The 18,937-nt window shown below is 46.3% G+C and overlaps 1 protein-coding gene across 2 annotated transcripts in view; it reads right to left on the bottom strand.

Annotated features, from left to right (window-relative positions):
• Nucleotides 1-18,937, bottom strand: part of Hel89B (histone acetyltransferase 1) — a 392,774-nt gene that overhangs the window by 28,386 nt on the left and 345,451 nt on the right. For both annotated transcript variants that reach the window (XM_075703080.1, XM_075703081.1), the window contains exons 33-35: nt 16,431-16,561; nt 15,626-15,742; nt 3,557-3,705 (exon numbers count right to left, since the gene is read on the bottom strand). In XM_075703080.1, the coding sequence (XP_075559195.1) occupies nt 3,557-3,705; nt 15,626-15,742; nt 16,431-16,561 (397 nt within the window). The remainder of the gene's footprint in view (nt 1-3,556; nt 3,706-15,625; nt 15,743-16,430; nt 16,562-18,937) is intronic.

Here is an 18,937-nt window from a genome sequence, read left to right as displayed (position 1 = left end):
AGAAAGCCTGCATCCTTAGCAGCATTCCAGGCCGCAGCAAAAGCGTGCTTCACATTACTCCCCTTGGGCTTTCTGAGCTAATGTGATTATCAATTTCCTACCTTAAAGCTTTAAATGTACGCCTATACGTGTGTTGCCTTCTTGTGTCCTGGTTCCCTGCCTGTGCTACAACTCTCTGGTTTATGGTTGAAATGTATATTCCTTTTTCCAGTTATTATTGGTTCTTTGCATTTTTCTCAAGTATACTGCAATTGCAGGTCTGTAATTTTAGGAGTGGCACTTTTTCCCTGCTAGTCATTCAATTCTCTTCATCTTTTTCTTGCCTGAATACTGTTGAGTCAGAGAGTCAGTTTTAGGACACTGTGACATTATGAATCTTGTAGAAATTACCAACAAAAATCCACATTTGCAGATTTGGAATTTTAGAATTTCATAACTTTGCCTGAATAAAGATACAAACATTTCAAAAGAGCTCTTTGAACATTAAAAAACATAGATGTTTAATTTTAGCTCTCTTGCTGCATTACATATCTTGCAATTCACATCCCAAATTTATAACACAAGAACTGCGACAATGTTTCGCATTACCTTGAAAAAAAAAAAAAAACTAATTGTACATTTGAAATAAGCACTCATGATTAAATATTTCCTATAAATTTCATGGCCTAGAGTCAGTAATAAAAATTCACCGAACATTGCGATACTCCTTAATGCAAAATTTGAGCGCAGCTCTACACGTTTTTGTTGCGCGATAATACATTGGCTGTTGTGGAGACTGTCTTGTGCGGCACACTGCAACCGAAACGAAGTGTGGTGTGGCTACCTCGCTAACCTGGAGATCGCAAGAGGCAGCCTGTGGGTGACGCACGGGTGCGATTCACACCTGCCACAGCAGACAGACCTCCCAGACGACGTGCTGTTAAGAACGGCCCAGCTGAGGTGCAAGTGTTGCGAGCCAGTTGCGACGGCGGCGGCGTTAACTTTCAAGGAACGCCACCGTTGTGACTGAATGAGTTCGGCGGGCCAACTATTGTTACCGAACTCACCAAGGCAGACCTGATCTGCTATGAGTGGGGGAGTTGCCACGGGAACCTCGTCGGAGACCCCTTCCCACGCGCCGACCAAGACGTAAGACAATGGCTACCCGGGTGCACTTCGAGGGTCAGCTCAGAGTTCTACGAAGCCCCTCTGACGTCGGCTCCGGACCGTGCACCTGTGTGTGTGTGCGCGCGTGTGTGTGTGTAAGCCGTCCCGGGGAGAGGCGGCGTGTTTACAATGACTGGACGAATGTTTCCGTCCCCTTGGAATCAAGGGGGGACCGAGTGGTTATAAGCTGCTGTTGTGCAGATGCTCGGTACACTTTCTTAAGCAGTCATGTTAGACAGAGACACTCTCTCAAGCAGTCGTGTTAGACTGACGCACTTTCTCTCGCAGTCATGCTAGACTGATGAACTGCATGTAAATACTGTAAATAAACCCATATTCCTCGTTCTCGATGAGAAGCAGTCTTTCCCTTCATCAACGTCCTCAGCGTGGATAAGTTGGACGACGGCATGGGCCAGCTACCTTCTAATTCATGCCGGACTCCAATCTTGACAACGGGTTACGAGCGATGGGATTGAGCCCCCAATCCTGACAGCACACTACTCTGGCGCCATCTCGTAGCCATTGTCGCCACACTACGCTTTTCTTCTCACGCTTTCACCATGCCCTCCTCCTAGCGTCTTTCGTCGCCCGCTGCACTCCGCGTTCATTCTTTCACCCTCCGCTGAGCTCGTTTGTTCTGTTACACCGACGCTCACCACAGGAACGACCGCCCGAGGGCTGCGCTCTAAAATTTTTTTTCCAGGGTTCTTAAGCACTATACAGTCAAATCTCGATATAACAAATTGCGCAGGACTATGGAAAATTGTTTGTTATTCTGAAAGGTCGTTAGAGTGAAAGTCCCAAATGAACCGTTCCACCCATCAACCTATCAGTTCGTAAGGTGTCGCCGTGCGAGCTACCTACAAAAACGTCACTATTGGCTCTCGGCGCACGCTGTTGCTATTTTCCATACATTCTACTGCCACGCACACCAAAGCACCGTGAGTGACGTGTGCAAAGCAGACGCTGGCGCCGAGAAAACTAAGAACAAAAAGGAAGCTCCGTGTCACCTCCAAAGCACAATGTCTCTTGCTTTTTGTTTGTTTTTACATTCCTTGCCGTGGACACTGCAACTGCTTTGGTTCATTGCATATACGTTTCTTTGTTTCATACCCACATGAGCTATTGTTGTGAAATAAGGGGCCTAACATATAGAACTTACTTAACACCTATAGCGCAGTTGCAAAAACGTGCCCTAAGAATAATAACATTTTCCTTAGTTCATCACCTAAACAGCGTTCTGTTTACTGACCTTCGTATTCTTTCTTTAATGGCGTTAAGAAATTATAAGATCACTTGCTTAGTTCACAAGATACTCAACACCACTTTCCCTTACCCAACACCATATTTAACTTCCCACGTGCAAACACCAGGCAAGCAACTAAGTTTAACTTAAACCTTCCTTATAGCAACAATGTCTACGGTGAACGATTATTAAAGTTCTTTGGCACTATAACTTGGAACACTATGCCTGTGGAAATAAAAGTAACCAGAAATTTTGATGGGAATGCTTCTTCTTGTCTAGCCAAACGTAACAGCTCTTCCTTTAAAAAAAAGTACTTGTTCATGTAAATAATGTTCTTACTCATTGAGCAGATATGTACTTGGTTGACCTGTATATGTACTTCTGTGTATTTGACCAGCTACTAGCCACATAGGCTATTGGTCCGCAAATTTTTTTGTGCGCATTCCTTGAATTGTTTAAATAAAGCTCACTTTTTGATTGAATGTTTGACTGACTGACTGAACTGTTTCACTTGAGGCGGACACACAAACTATTTCAAAGCACAAGTGCCCATAAACGACACCGTCCGGAAAGTGCAACTGTGTGGCATCCCCGCTTGTACAGAGGTTGCATCTCTCCATGCGCATGGCTAGTACGGCAGCAAAAAGAAGCACGAAAGAAAGAGGCATGTGCAGAAAGGAGGGCGAAAGAAAGAAAGGGTGCACCCCTGTTACTAGGCGACGCTTGCCTCAGCGGAGTATGCGCACGCAGAACCCGATGCATTGTTGCCTCCAGAATAGATTTTTTCTTTTTTTATGTTCGCTTCTGTGTTTTTTTTTTTATTTTTTATTGAGTGTCGTTTCAGGTTTTTGTCTGCTAGACTACTGTTTCGGCTGCCGTGAAAGGTGCACGGAAATCTAAGAATAGCCAGATTTCGGAATATCAGTTCATAGTACTGAGGTGTTGTTAACATGACACAGAAACTTAATAACGATCATTGTTCTGAAATGTTTGGTATACTGAAGTTCGTAGAACTGAAATATTTTTACACTGAAACTATAAGAAGTAAGCTGGGGATTTCTGAAGAGTTCGTTAATGTGGTGTTCATAGTACCGAGGTTTCAGTGTAGCAAATGAATTTTACCAGCGAGACAGCCCATCGGCCATCAGTACACAGTGTCCTCACCTGAGTGAGCGCAGCTTAGCGGCATGGTTGATATCCGAGAGGGAAGACTCGGACTGCTGGAGGCCGGCCATGATGCGGCTGTACTCGGGGTGCTGAGGGTTCAACACCAGCTTCGGGTGATTGCACACCTTGCGCAGGTACTGCAGAGCCTGCAACACAAGCGGCTGTTTTGTTCCCCAGACACCCACGCATGCACAACATTTCCTGTTTCTGTTACCTTTTGACAACACATGAAGCATTGAGGATGCAACATGTGCAACATGTTGCAACAACATGTTTTGCAACATGTATACCTGACCCCTTGCCTACTTTGTAATAAACTATTCAGTTTCAAATTCCTCTCTGGCTGCTTTCTCTTCTTGAAGTTCTGCCAAATGTGCTGTTGTAAAGGTAACTACAGTTGAATCCTGCTACAATGAAATTGAAGGGGCACTGCGAAAAATTTCGTTGCCGTGGAAATTCGCTGCAATATTACCAAATACACAGGCGACATGCGACGCGACTCTTGCATGGCGCTTTTCGTTGGGCACCACGAAGCGGCAATCCTTTGGAGCGCCATAAAGAGGTCCACTTTTGTTTCGCGGGCCAACTGCGTGTTCAGAAGCAGCCTTTGAATGAGGCGCTCACGGTAGGCCCGCTTGACGCTCTGGATGAACCCTTGGTCGAGGGGTTGAACGATATAGGTGCAGTTCGGTGGGAAAAATATTAAGTGCACAAAAAACATCAAGGCCTGCCCGTGTCCTTAATGACTTTTTCCTATGACCAAAAGCAGCCGCTTGTCTGAACCGTCCCTATTAGCGCACAGGAGCATGGTTATTCTCTCCTTGCTGTGCTTGCCCCGTGGCAAAACAGCCCCTTAAAATCCAGGGTCCTAGTGGGCAGCATCTCGTAGAAGAGTCCGGTCTTCTCGCCATCATAAATATCCGATGGTGCATAGTCTTGCAGGATAGCTGCAACTTTGCCGATGATGCTGTAGAGTGACTTGAATCTGTTCAGCCAATCTATGCTGGCCTCCATCCATTCCTAGCATGCAGGCATAATCCAGTGCTTTTTGCCACACAATATCACTACTAGGGGCAATTTTCTTGGCCCGTGTCTCCGCGAACCAGGTGTAAACTGCCTAGTCCAAGGCTTCGTGCACCGGCTGAGCCACTTTCTTGTGGTTCGCTGATGTCCCTGAAGCTAGCGCTTTGGCTATGACATCCTTGCTCTTCAATATTGCCAAAGAGAGCTCGCCGGAATTCCAAATTCTTTCGCGATGACCGATTTTTTTCTTTCTAGCTTCAGCCTAGGCATAACTTGAGCCTTCTCTTGTACCGACAAAAACTTGCGTTTCTTTGTCAGCTGTGACATGCTTCAGCTGACGATTCATCAGCTTCGAGAAACAATGAGCAAATGGTATGCAATTGTTCATTGTCAAGTAAGCGTCACCCGAACGCCTCATTGCAGCCTACCGGGATTTGACCTCGTAACCGCTACTTCGTATAGTAATTGTTGTACACCAGAGCCATTTCCACAAAACTTTGTAGAAAATGATTAGAAATAGTACAAAAATTAAATTATTTTGTATATGTTATTTGTACAAACACTATTTTCCTAACCTATATGACCCAAACGTTTCCTTGGAGCTCGAATGCTCCTCCATAAAGAGCGCGTTCCATCGCCATCACCAATGTGGCATGGCGGCTTTCTGTTTTATTTACATTGCGTCATGGCCCGAACAGCTCCAGTTTCTTTTTCCTTTTTTTTTAAGCTATCAAGGTGAATGGTTTGTCAAGGCATGAAAAAACAGTTTTAGGGGTTTCGATGAGCTACAGTTTAAATAATTTTACTCATGTCTGCTCTGTAGAAACTTTGCTGAAATGAAAATGTTTCTGTGAAGTAGTCCGTTTTGGACAGAATTTCGATGCATTATGTTCTATGGGACATAGATGGGGAATGAAAAAATCTTCGTTGTGGGGAAAATTTCGTTGAAGTGGACTTCGTTGTGCTGGGATTTGACTGTATGAGAAAAACGTGAACTCTTCATGAGTATGCAGTGGAACCCCGATGGGCAGAACTAGCGTAATTCGAACTGATCAATCATTTGAACATTAACTTTTAACTACACTCGAGTACTATAGAACAAATAAAACTAAGTAAATATGAACTATGAAAACTCAAGGTGTGCAACTATTGAAAATCACTAAATTGAACCAAATAGTGAATGTTAGAATAATTCCATTCGCCAATCGAGTATCTGCTATTCGAGCTTTAGGATATTCTATATATTCTGGGTAGAGCCAAGCGCAGTTCCTCATGTCACATGTGTCACGGAGCACCTCATGCTCGATGCCACCCAAGCAAGCGTTTCACTTCGTTTGTGATGCAAAAGGAGCACCGAGCGCTCCGGGGACGGGCCGCCCTGTCTGACGCAGTAGTGGACTTCATCACTGCGAGCATTCCCCAATGTTGGCCCGAAACGGCGATCACACACAAAGCACCCGACACAATTACATAATTAGCAGAACGGCATGGCGCGGCGGTGCCTGGGGCCACCTCTGTTGGTACAAGGTTCCTCTGGGTCGACAGGACCGATCGAAATGATAACACGACAGTGGACAGAGGGAACGACAACAAAAGCACAGCATACTTTGTAAAGTGCGGAAGCATGTACGAAGATTGGGCCAATTAGTGGCTGATAGGCACGTACTAGATCGTGTTGCATAAGCAGCGACAAACTTCACGCCACTGCAACAGCCATCAATCTAACCCGCATGCTTCATCTCAGGACCGATCACAGGACAAGTTACCCATACAAACATACTAGTGGCAAGCATTCTACAGCAGCTTGCAGCAAATTTTCATCACGGCTACACTGCCAGGCCATTAGGCCTAATCGGCATCGGCGGACGTTGCTGACTGCAGTTACAGTTTGGTGCCGAATTGACATGTGCACCTGTTTGCAGAAGCTGTGCGACATTATGAAACTCGACAAACCATCTTGTAAATGAAAGCGAGCGCTCAGGATGACAATAAAGTTGTTCATGGCCGCCATATTGGTGACACACATACGGTAAGGCGACCTCTCATACCCGACGCTGTTCGCAGGTGGCGCACATCTGTCTTTTCCTTATGCGCAGCATACCATAGGATACCATAGCATACCATCTGTGCAATCGGTGAGATTGCACAGATGGTATGTGGCCCTTGAAAAGCGAAAAACCGCAAAAAAGTTGATTTTTGAAAAACCGTATTTTTGGGTTGTATGTCTCATAAACTACCTCTTCTGTAATTATCAGCACCTAATTCAACCGTAAAGTACCAAAAGAAAGCTACTTTTGAGGCCACCGCGGCCCACAATACACGCGCAAATGCCGAAATGAAGTCAAACTTCGTGCGCGCGCCATTCCCAGCCCATGCGGCCTGCCCGCGCCACCTTGGTGTCGTTTTGACCGTGAATTCTTTGTCTCTGTTTTGCCGCCTTACAAAATGGCATCATCGGCATGGTTGAGGAGCTATTGGCGTTTTCCCGCAATGTGATGCGGAGCTATGCTTGGCCGGAGCAGCGCATTCAAATCTCGCGGGCTAAAGCACGCCTGCCATTGGCTGCTGCGCGGGCGGCGGCGGCTGCTCACTTTGATGCCGCGCCCGCCGCACTCGCGTCGTTGTTGCCCCTTGCTTTGTCCGCCTCAACATGAGCTTGCGAGCTGCTCATCGCCTTGCGCTATCTTTTAGATTATTTGCTCAGCTTTTTTTTTTTCTTTTTGTTTTTTCGCTAGTTCTTCGCTGCACGCGATGCTGGCAAAGCCTAAGACAGTGCAGATGTTCGGTGCACGAAAGTGTGATATGCGTCTTGTACGAGCATCGAACTTCCGTAGTGAGTGCTGACTGCGTAGACACTTTTCAGCGGCGGAACTGTGCTTTCGGCTGTCGCCAGTCGAAAATCCGACACACTGAGTGTGCCTGGAGCCGCAAGAGCTAATTAGAAGCTCTGCAGGAGCTTTCTAATAAAAAAACACGTGTTCAACTTTAAGGCCTGTTTTCTCGAAATGGATTTTTCGCTAGTGGTGGTGCTGGGGAAGGCGATATCTCAAGAACTGCTCTTCAGATTTGTATGCCGTTTTTCTTTATTCTGTTCCTGAATGACTTTGCCAGGGGGTAACAGGCTTCTTTTTTTGAAAGCTGGTGCAGTTAATATATAATAAGCAATTAATTTTTGATGAGTGTGGTCATTACTGGCTACATCAAGTTGTCTTAAAACTTTTTGGAGGGGAAATTAAAGAAAAGGGCTCTTTAGCCCCCCGGGATATCTATCAAGGGATCATCACAGTGAATTTCAGCTTCCTACGATGTCCTGGGATTTCTCCAGGCTCTTCCTCAGGCATATACATGAATCACCTAGTTAGACCTCAATAACTCTGGAACTAATAAACATAGCTTCATGAAACTTTGCAGTTCCTCATAGTTCGGTGGTGTGAACCTACCCTGAAAGTTTCACCTGGATATCCTAAAAAATAAAAAAGTTCAGTGTCCAGGGTAGCCCTTAAGTGAGAGGCCACCAAGCTGGCAGAGGGAAGTGAGTGCCAGAGGAGCGGGGTGCCTGGAGGCGGAGAGGAGGAGTGCATGACGGGGAAGGTATGGCTGTGCACGTAGTGTAGGGGGAGAAGGAAGGTAGGTGGTGGTGCACTGGGTTTACCTCCTATGGCAGTTCCTACAGGCTCTGTGTGCACTATCGATGTACCGGGTTTGTCTGGCCATTGACAGGCTGAGCATTGAGCGAGAAGGACAGAGCAGCAATGAAAGCGGCAACAGGCCGAGTGCGACTCGACCGACCCCGAAGTCGCCGGCAAGGGGCATTAGCTCAACAAGACTGGCAAAAGGCGCAGGCTAGGCAAGCCCAGGAGAGGCAGCCTGCGACAATGCTGGTGTGTCATGCAAGACAGCATAACTCTGGAACAGCACCCGTATGCCTGCGTGTAACCCTCTATGTAACCTGTGTAACCTGTAATGTTTTTCATTCTTCTTTCTTTTCTTTTGTAGCTTTGTCACAAGACTAGCTTTAGGTTCACAAGGCGGGTGCGAAAGTGTCATGGTCAGCTGCACGCATTTGCGTGGACGCTGACTGAACGTAGAGGGGTGAGGGGGGGCGGGGGTAGCAAGCTGCGACCCTGCAGATTTAAGTTTTTGACAGATGGCAAATCACGCCAAAATTAAGAATACAATGAACCGACACGGACGGTGCCTGCTCTTTACTGTTGGCGAAGGTTACGCGCGGAGCGGTGATCGAGTCACGTGATGCGTGCTCCTTTCGTCTATCGCGCAGATTGGCCTTACGATAACCCACCTGCCGTAAAGTTGGGATAGCCCTTCTGTATGACATAAATAAAAGATTGCTGCAAAACACAGGTCCACTATTGTTTAGAGAACTTTGTCGGTATTCACTACAATAGAATGTCACTAATTAATTAGTTTCAGAAGGAAAAAAGCACTTGATTCTGAGCAACATAAATTTTATTGATAAGAAAATATGTTCCCGTCCTTCATACACATACTATAACTGAGCTGCAGTCAGTGCTGGCATACTAGTTTGATGTTCCCTTTAGTAAGAGTAGACCGTAGTGTACATCTTCATTTCTATATACCTAGGTTATAGCTTGATACATTTTTCTTATGCAATGCTAGGAGCTCGGAAAAAGTACGTACTAAACGGTAGTACTCTTTCACCGAAATAGGATGAGATTGGCCACTTGCCATTTCCTGCCATTCTGAAGAAGTCTCGCGCAATTGTTGATCATTATAAACACAGTGACCAAGCTGCAGCAAAACTGCAGGATGGCCAGCGCCTGATGGAGCTCTCAGTTTTGGCACTTATTCAAGACGTGGAAACAAGACGGAACAGTGAGCATGACATGCTTTCGCATCTTGCGCAACTAAAAGAAGCCGTCTGTTTAGAGCTTGCCACCTCTGAGACAACTGTGCCCAACCTGACACCACAGGAGTGGAAAGCAGTGGCTGGGCTCGTCAAAGCATTGGCGACCAAAGATCTTAGAGGCCAGAAGTATGCAACTTTGCCGTCAGTAGCATCATTTCTCTATGGAACACAAACAGTCCTGAAAGACTGCATTGCAGCCGATGATGACACCTCAGAGTTTGCAAGAAACTTGCTGAAAAGCATGAGGACAAGGTTTCCAGGACAGGACGAGCAAAAGGAGTACAGTCGAACCCCGCTACAACGAACGTCGCTTCAACGAAATTTTCGCTTCAACGAAATATTTCCAACTCCCCGTCAGCTCGCTATACAAAGTAATGGAACAAATTTCTCATCACAACGAACCATTTTTGGGGCGCGTTTCCGCTTCAACGAAATTTTTGCTATGCGAAGCTCGATTTAAAAATATATCTTACAATAAAACAAGCATATCGCCGCCCATCTATGTACTTCCATAGGCCCACGCTGCTTTGTTTCGCTAAACATTCGCTGGACCAAACTAATCCACTCACTGAAACGCACATGATCACCGCCATAGCTTGGTGTTGATGACTATCGGGCTGGCTGCCTTGCGACAAGGCGCGGGGGCAAGCTCCCGTTTTCTTCCAATCCAATTCAGAGCCGCAACCAATCCGTTGCCAAAGGACGCAGCAGCCTGGCAACAGCAGCGCGTTTGCCCTAGTTTTTTTCACTCGTGCTTGTGCTGCTAGTGCGCTGTAATGAATGCGAGCATGGCGACTTCATCTAGAAAGCGGAAGTTCCTCTCGCTTGAAGAGAAGGCACGGATTATCAGCGCGGCATCCAGTGGCAGGAAAAAGGGAGATGTTGCAGCGGACTTCGGCATCTCACAGAGCACGCTGTCAACGATCTTGAAGTCGAAAGACGCGATAGCGCAAGCTCTTTCTTCGGGGACATCCGCGAAGCGGAAAAAGCTGACGCAAGCGGCTCATGAGGACCTTGAGAAGGCTCTGTACACGTGGTTCCTCGACGTGCGCGCAAAGAAGATGCCGGTCAGCGGAAACATGTTGCAGCAAAAGGCACTTGGCTATGCCTGTATGCTGGGCATCAATGATTTCAAAGCCAGCTCAGGGTGGCTGACCCGTTTTAAGGCCAGGCATGAAATCGTCGCTAAAGTGCTGTGTGGGGAGTCGGCCTCATCAGACGCCGACGCTGCATCTGCTTGGGCATCAGCTACTGTGCCGGAATTAATGGAGAAATATGCCACATCAGACATATACAATGCCGATGAAACGGGACTTTTCTTCGAGCTCCTCCCCTCCAAGACGCTTCACATGAAGGGCCAGCCATGCAGTGGAGGGAAGCATAGCAAAAAGCGTGTGACTGTGCTCCTGTGCTGCAACATGGACGGGTCTGACAAGCGCTGCCCACTGGTGATAGGCAAAAGTGCGAAGCCGCGGTGCTTCAAAGGTGGCAAGAGCCTGCCCGTCAAATATGTTGCCAATAAGAAGTCTTGGATGACACGGGCCGTTTTCAAAGAGTGGCTAACCGCTTTCGACCGTGACATGACGGCAAAGAAACGTAAGGTTTGTTTGCTCATCGACAATTGCTCAGCGCATAACGTTGAAGACGTTCAGCTTCAAAGCGTGGAAGTAAGATTCTTCCCGCCGAATTGCACGGCTTTAATCCAGCCGCTGGATCAAGGTATCATCAATAGCGTTAAAAGCGCTTATCGACAGCGACTGATTCAGCGGCTGGTGTTAAACATCGACACCGGTCGGGCAATCGAAGTGGATTTGTACATGGCTGTACAGATGGTCTCAGCAGCGTGGACGGCAACCAGTCGCAGTATCATCTACAACTGTTTTGTGCACGCCGGCTTTCACTCCGATGCTCAACTGGCAGCGAACTCCACGTCGGACGAGGAAGGCTGCAGTACAATTGCTCCACCCTCCACGGAGGCCAATGCGGCATGGGCAGCCCTTCAGGACTCCGGAGATGTGCCGGCCGATGTTCACATCGGCGACTACATCGCTGTTGACAGTGAAGTGCTAGCTCACGAGGAGCTGAGTGACGAAGCTATAATTGAGGGCGTTCGCCACAACGACGCATCATCGGATGATGACAGCGACGCGGAGGACTTAGCGCCACCACCTGCAATAAAAGTGATGGATGCTTTTGATGTGATCCGCAGATTTTTCGGTGCTCACGATGACGACGTCGCGATGCAACTGTTCACCGAGTGCGAAAGCCGCGCCACTGCACTCGTGGCAAAAAAAAAGAAGCAGAAGAAGCTGACCGACTTCTTTGGAAATAAATGATGTTTTGGGACTATGTGGTCCAACCTGACAGTGTTTTTGGCCTGTTTTCGCCTCAACGAAATTTCGCTTTAACGAAATTTTTCGCGCGCCCCGTCAGTTTCGTTGTAGCGAGGTTCAACTGTACGTGTTGGCAACCGCCTGTGACCCAAGGTTTAAGAACCTTCTTTGTGCTCAAATGTCCCAGGAAACAAGACTCTTGGAGCTTGCAAGAACTGAGTTGCAGAGCTCTCTAGAAGCATCAAGTGACTGTACTGAAGCATCAACATGTACAGCTCACAATAACTGTGTCAGCAGTTCAAATCACCCGCCCTCTGATTGAGGAGTGGCGACGTCATGGTCTCACAGTGACGTTGCGTCGTCGGTGAGTTAAACGGCGCCCACAGACGGCACTACGGCTTTTCTGCGCAAAACGCAAATGCGCGGCCAGAAACAGAGCCAAGAGAGAGCCAACACCAGCGCGATAGCGGAGCTATGGTGGCTAGCGGAATGGAAAGCACGCGACGATAAGCTGGTTCTTTATTTTATGATGCCAACTTCGACGCTCGTTGTAATGGACGACCTTGACAACAACACATTGGCTCACGATGCTGGGCTCGACTTCAACAATTTAAGCAATGATGAACGTGACCTACTGCTGAGGGCTTGCGCTGCCAATGTCATTGCGTACTACTACGATGGTGGCCTGCTTTGAAAGGCACTCCACATGACTTCAGAAAGTCGGCGTTGAACTCGTAATCCTCTGGACGAAAGTGCAGCGAGCACACTACGTGATTTTTCGTCTCTTTGCCAGCACGCTGTGGCAGAGGTACGGCACTTAATCACTTCGAACGGAGAGGTTCACTCGTTGGCACACAGTGATAAGTAATGTTGGATTCGCTGCTGTAACTGCCCTTGGCCAAGTTCCGCGGACCGTTTGTGCATCCCACGACATCACATGGACATGACATTCTCGCTACTTGTTCTAAATGCAAGTTTCGCGAGCCAGCAGAACCACCGCAGCACGACGCGATAACGAAACAACTGAAACTCCAAAGCGCGCGCGGCGCAAGGTCTAGCGCGCAGAGTCGAGCGAAAACGAAACCTTTTGATCACCCATACTACTCAAGGGTAACGTCAAAATGTTATTTTTTCTTAGAATCGAACAGAAGTAGACAAGTAGCGTTTTCTTCCTTCTTATAACCTAATGAAATGATCTTTTTAATAAGAGTAGTTGAGAACTAGTGACATAAATTATGATGAGTGCCTTCGTCATCAGGTTAGTACCGGAATGTCGTTGGGGGGTCTCAAATCGTGTCATGCATTTACCTCAATTTCTCAGTTACTAAAGCTCTGTTCGGGATTATATTGACGCCTTAGACGTTCTAGAGCATTGCTTTATCACTTTAACTTTACTTCATGGTAACCTTTAGCATCCCTTTAATTAAGGTTTAACACTTCTGCCAAGATGTGCAACGACACGTAAGGCAATAACTAGTGCCAAACTTCTCGCAGTCAATGAACAATGGCACACAACAACGCCTCAAGCAAACATGCCTCGCTCTGTGTTGTGCGTACTACACAGACAAACACAAGCTGCGCATGCAAGTGACATTTGGCATCAGCTCATCAATCTCATATTGTACTAAACGCTAATGAACATAAACATTTGCAATAATCATCACTGCCAATTATCATCAATTAATGGAAACAGCAAAGAAAGCTTAGCTTACATAGACTCCCACAGTGCGTGTGATCCGTATGATCATTTTCTAAATGGGATACAGCCCCAAAAAATGATGCCACAGAATGCCGAATTTACCTGTGTTTCGGACGAAAGAGGTTCAAAATTTGTGAACAACCTGCACCACGTTTCTGAAGTTCGTCTCATGGGGCCGCAGCCATTGCAACTGTGATTGTGCAATATTGAGCGCTGCATCATATAGGCATGACAGGAAACCAATCGCAGTAACAACTGCACTTCGTGTCACAGCTTTTTGCAACTTAAAATAAATAACAATTATGGTTGCCAAACTTTGAAATTCACAGGAGCTACAATTTCTAACAGCCTTACTTTAATGATGCTGTTGTGTCGGCAACCCTGTGTGCTCGAGTGCAGACTGCGGGTAACTGGCAACCAGAACCTTTGTGGCCGGACAGAGCCTTGCCTACACCGCTGGCGAAGTTGTAACCGTTGTAACACGTAACTATGTAACCCCCCCGTGTGCCGCAAGCTAGCGGCTTAGTTAACAAAAATATAACAAATGCAAAATTACTCCAACTCGTCACTCACTCTTGAGAACTAAATAATTCAACGCACAATGTTTTGTAGCTTACTTGTTTATTTTAAAAAATTTTTTTTCTCCCTAAAGCCACGTACCGTAAAGACTCGTTTAAGGGCCGAACTTTGTTTCTCACAAATCTGATGAGGTGTGGCTCTTACACAGGACCAAACCTTTGGGTCAAAATGGTGTCGGCTCTGCCAGTGACATGATAGATTATGGGGTTTTACGTGCCAAAACCACTTTCTGATTATGAGGCACGCCGTAGTGGAGGGCCCCGGAAATTTCGACCACCTGGGGTTCTTTAACGTGCACCTAAATCTAAGCACACGGGTGACATGAGCACATCCCAGCTCTCACCACCTGGTAGCAGCATGCAAACATAGGCAGTGAACGAAAATTTTCCGATACTCATGCTCGGCTTTGGGGCACCGAAAGCAATTGCTTCTCCATAGAAAATTTTTTCTCCCCAAATTTTGGACTGCCAAGTTGGGGGTGGCACAGGGAGTGCAGACTGTATAGCCTTTAAAAGAGTCTATACAGTATAAACCAGAAACCACATTGTTAGTTACCCTTCAATGTTTTATGTATTGCTAATTACATATTCATGCATGTCAATAATCTTGATTTTATCAACAACTGTTAAAAAACATCCTTATTTCACTTACCATAAATATCCATGTATAGAACCGAGATTTCTTTCTTCCAGATATTTAAGAGTGTGCGATAACTGTATAAGAGATTTCAAATCGAATCAAATCAAGAAAAAGAATGGTGAATATCGAATTGAATGGCGAATATTGAAAAATCTTTCACAATATTTATTGCTTACAAACTTAAGGCAAAAAAAATACATATGGGCCTGCACACACTTGGGAGTCTACTAGCATTGCACAACAAGAATGTAGCAAGCTATCAGCAACTTAGGTACATAGAAATCAATATGTACAGTACAGTCTACTCTTATTGAAGGCAGCACCAAATTAGCATTAAAGCACCGACTACAACTCAGTTACAGTACATGAAGGTCAGAAAAAATATTTTTTTATTAATATAATTTCTGTTGAATAGAACCAAATGCTTTTTTCCCTCTGAAATTAATGCATTAGTGATGTTCCGTGGTGCTGAATACCTATGAGGTTCTCAGTTTAATGTGTGGCTGTGTTTTGTGGCAATCTTTTATTCATCCTGTAGAAAGTCTTGCTTTCTAGTTTTTCTCTGACATACAGACTTTACAGCAGGTGGGCTATCATAAGGCCAATCTGTGTGACAGATGATAGGAGCACACAACACGTGACTCGATCATCACTTCACGCATAACCTTTGCCGACTCTAAAGAGCAGGCACCGTCCCTGCCGCTTCACTGTCGTGTTTGGCGTGATTTGCCACCTGTTTCCGAAATCTGCAGGGTCACGGTAAGTTTGCAAGGCGCTCCCCCCCATCTGCATCTCCTCCTTCAGCCACATTCCACACCTTAATAGTTCCCCGCTCATTTTCTCGAACATAAACGTGAACATAGCATTCGAGACAACCCGTGGACATGTAAAAGACCGTCACCCACCTGGAACACGTGAGCGGTGGCGTGCGAGTTGACCGCCTGGTCCTCGGCAGCCCCTGCAACTGAGTCGTCCACAGACTTCTTGGCGCGGCTTTTGGCAAAATCTTCGTACAGTTGCACCTGTGGCAAGAGAAGATAAACGTTGGCAACTTTAACACGAAATTAACAGGAAACACTACATCAGCTTAGACTGATAAAAAAATCTTCAAAGGCTCCATTTTTGTTAATTTCTCAGTACAAGTTTTTCAGAACAAAAAAAAAGCCCAATTTCCATTATTCAAATTTTACAGCACGACACCGGCACTGGTATGTTGGTGCAACAGCACAGTTCTAAGTATTTTTTTTTCCTATTTGAGCTCTAGTAGGACAGTATAAACTCTCAGACCTTGCAAAATTCAGTCTTCGGCTCCTTTGGGAACACAATGCAGGTGAACTTTACCCATAAATTTACTACGCTCAAGAAGACATCAAAATAAACGTCATGATTGGCTAGTGCAAGATGTTCAAGACAGTGTTGCCCGCCGCCTTTCCTTTTTTGTATCTTTTCTGGATCATTGAGCCTCCGCTCATGGCAAGAGCGCAAATCAGAGTCTTGTTTTGAGCTAGCTAGTTGTCCATGCATGAGGAAAACAAGCGGTGCAAAACAACGAGGGACATTGATTAACGGCACATACACACTACAAAGGTCCTTGTCATTCTGCACCACCTGTTCACACCGCCCCTTCTCACTAGGAGTGGCCTTCTTTAGTATTTGTACATACCCGTCCCGATACAGCTCCCCACTTCAGTGTCTTTTCAGGGTACACACCTGTAGAGGGCTCAACTCGCAGTAGTAGTCCTGGATGATCTTGGGGGGCAGATCCTGCAGGACATCGTCCTTGACCCTGCGCAGCAGGAATGGCAGGACTTGACGATGCAGGCTCTCCATGGCCAGCACTCCTGCATGGGCCATGATCCAAAACGGTTTGTCGGTCAAGCAAGTCAAGCTTCAACAGAAAACAATTGGCTCTCGCAAAAACAAATGAGCCTGAAAAATGATATAAGCAGAAGTCATAATGTTCTAAAAGAACCAATGCAACAGGACAAGTCATACATACAGCGAACCTCATTAATTCAATCCCGTTTCATCGAGGTCCCGGATCCACGACTTAAACTTTCCCCACATTGCAAAGGAGCTAATTCGCCACATGTGCTGTCTCTTCGAGGAGGGAGCGTAGTGAAACTGATGATGGTGCAGGGCAGCTGCCATCAGTTGCCCAATATGTGTGTGTGTGTGTGTGTGTGTGTGTGTGTGTGTGTGTGTGTGTGTGTGTGTGTGTGTGTGTGTGTGTGTGCGCGTGTGCGTGTGTGTGCGTGCGTGCGTGCGTGCGTGCGCGTGTGTGTGTGTGTGTGTCACGTCATATCGTCATCACGTCATATTTATGTATATATCAGTGCTCCAAATGCCGCACGCCCTAGTCAATGGTAGATTCCTGTCGCTTGCTGGTGCCAACTTCATCGTGCCACGTTCGATAGCACGAACGACGTCCAATTATTTTTCTGTGCTGAGCACCCGGTGTTTTTTATTTGAGCATGACGCGAGTCCTAGCTTGCATGATGTGACAAAACTCTCGTGCATGGTTCTGAAATGATCTTGATGTGGCTTCATGTGCAAACGAACAGGGCGCTTAGAAGCCGTTGTTCCTATCTCAGATCCTATCTCAGAATTGTTCTGCCGGGCCACCCGACAGAGATGACGCACCACCGTGATTCACGACGCAAAGTGGAAACACGATGTGTTAACTGATACGTACGCAGTAAGCTGGTACAGTTTATGCAGATACAAAACAAATTATGTTCAATGGCTACTGAGTCAGGGATTTGACTTTACTAATTTTAAAACGAAACTACTGTTTAAGTGGGTATGGTTTAAAGAGGTCTTACTGAATACATACCTATATATGTGTGAGTAAGCACATGCACGCACGCACACACACGCACATTACATATATATATATAGTGGTAATGAGGAATTCTTCAGGCTACCTTTCAAATGTAAAGAACTTGAGCGATGCTACAAGGCAAACAGAACAAGTATTTCATTTCAACAGTTTCGATCAGTGGACCAATCCTCATCAGAGTTTACAAAAAAATAGCAGTTCAGCCCTGATAGTGAAGACACCAGACCAGGTGCCTGGTCGTTCCCAGATACATCAAACCGAGAAGGACAGTTGTGACAGTGATTGACTTTCTCTTGGCGCTTTGGCAGATTTACAGCTGCCTTATTGGCAACTATGCAGGGCAAGAGGAAGGCGGAGTCCCGTGTATGTAGAGCAAGGAGGTCAGTGAAAAAAAGGAAAGAAAGAAATAAAAAGAAGAAGAAAAGAAAAAGCACACAGGAGGACAAAGGGAATTTAGCTGCCGCTACTTCCTACCCCTTCCACTCTCCGACTTATGTCTCCCTCCTCCTGTACTCTGACGAAGGCCACCAGCCGAAAACGTTAAGCAAGGAAGTCTTCCAAAAAGTTTGTCGTCTCTTTCCTGTGTATGTTACGTCAGGTCCTGCGTGCTGAACCTTGAAGAAAACCCCTATATATATATATATATATATATATATATATATATATATATATATATATATATATATATATATATATATAGTCTCGGACTGATTTTTGGACTCCGAAAATTCGGACATGCTCGATTATTCGGTCTGCTTCGCGGCACCGCCGTTCTCCCCATAGACCATAATGTATAACAACTGCCGAAAGTTCGGACACCTTGCAACCTCTCGTTTGAGTTTTCGGACACTCCATGGGCCAACTCGATCGAGAGCACCATGCACCGACTCTGACCGGTGCACGGTTCGACTTGCTGAACAACATTTTTGTTTTGAATGGAGCCTCCTTGCCGTCCCACGAAGTGGCGCTACTGCAAATCCCCGCTCATCATCATCATTTCAATCTGGTTCGATAGAGTGGCTCTACAGCAGTTCCAGTTTCAGCTTAGTAAGACATGTCAAGGCAATCCAGCAGCCGATTTGTTTCTTCGCGCACAACGCTGCGAGTAGGCCACGTTTTTCGTTTGTGCAACTGGTGTAGGCATAGTGGTGTTTGTTTTGTGTGCTGTGTCAAGGTTCCGGTGATCCAATGCGGCATACGGAAACATCGCGTCAAGTGTCTAATGGCGCCGACAGTGCCCGCACAGACTGCGCTGGGGTATGCCGGCAAGCTGGTGCCGGGAGGCCTGGGATTTGTCACCTTCCGATGTGCTCCCGACTGACGCCGAAAATGTTCTGCCGAGACCTGCGCAGTGGTTGCATTGCGATACCAGACA

This window comes from Dermacentor variabilis, chromosome 8, assembly GCF_050947875.1.
Source record: "Dermacentor variabilis isolate Ectoservices chromosome 8, ASM5094787v1, whole genome shotgun sequence".
NCBI classification, from domain to species: Eukaryota; Metazoa; Arthropoda; class Arachnida; order Ixodida; family Ixodidae; genus Dermacentor; species Dermacentor variabilis.
This window is presented reverse-complemented; position numbering and strand designations above follow the sequence as displayed.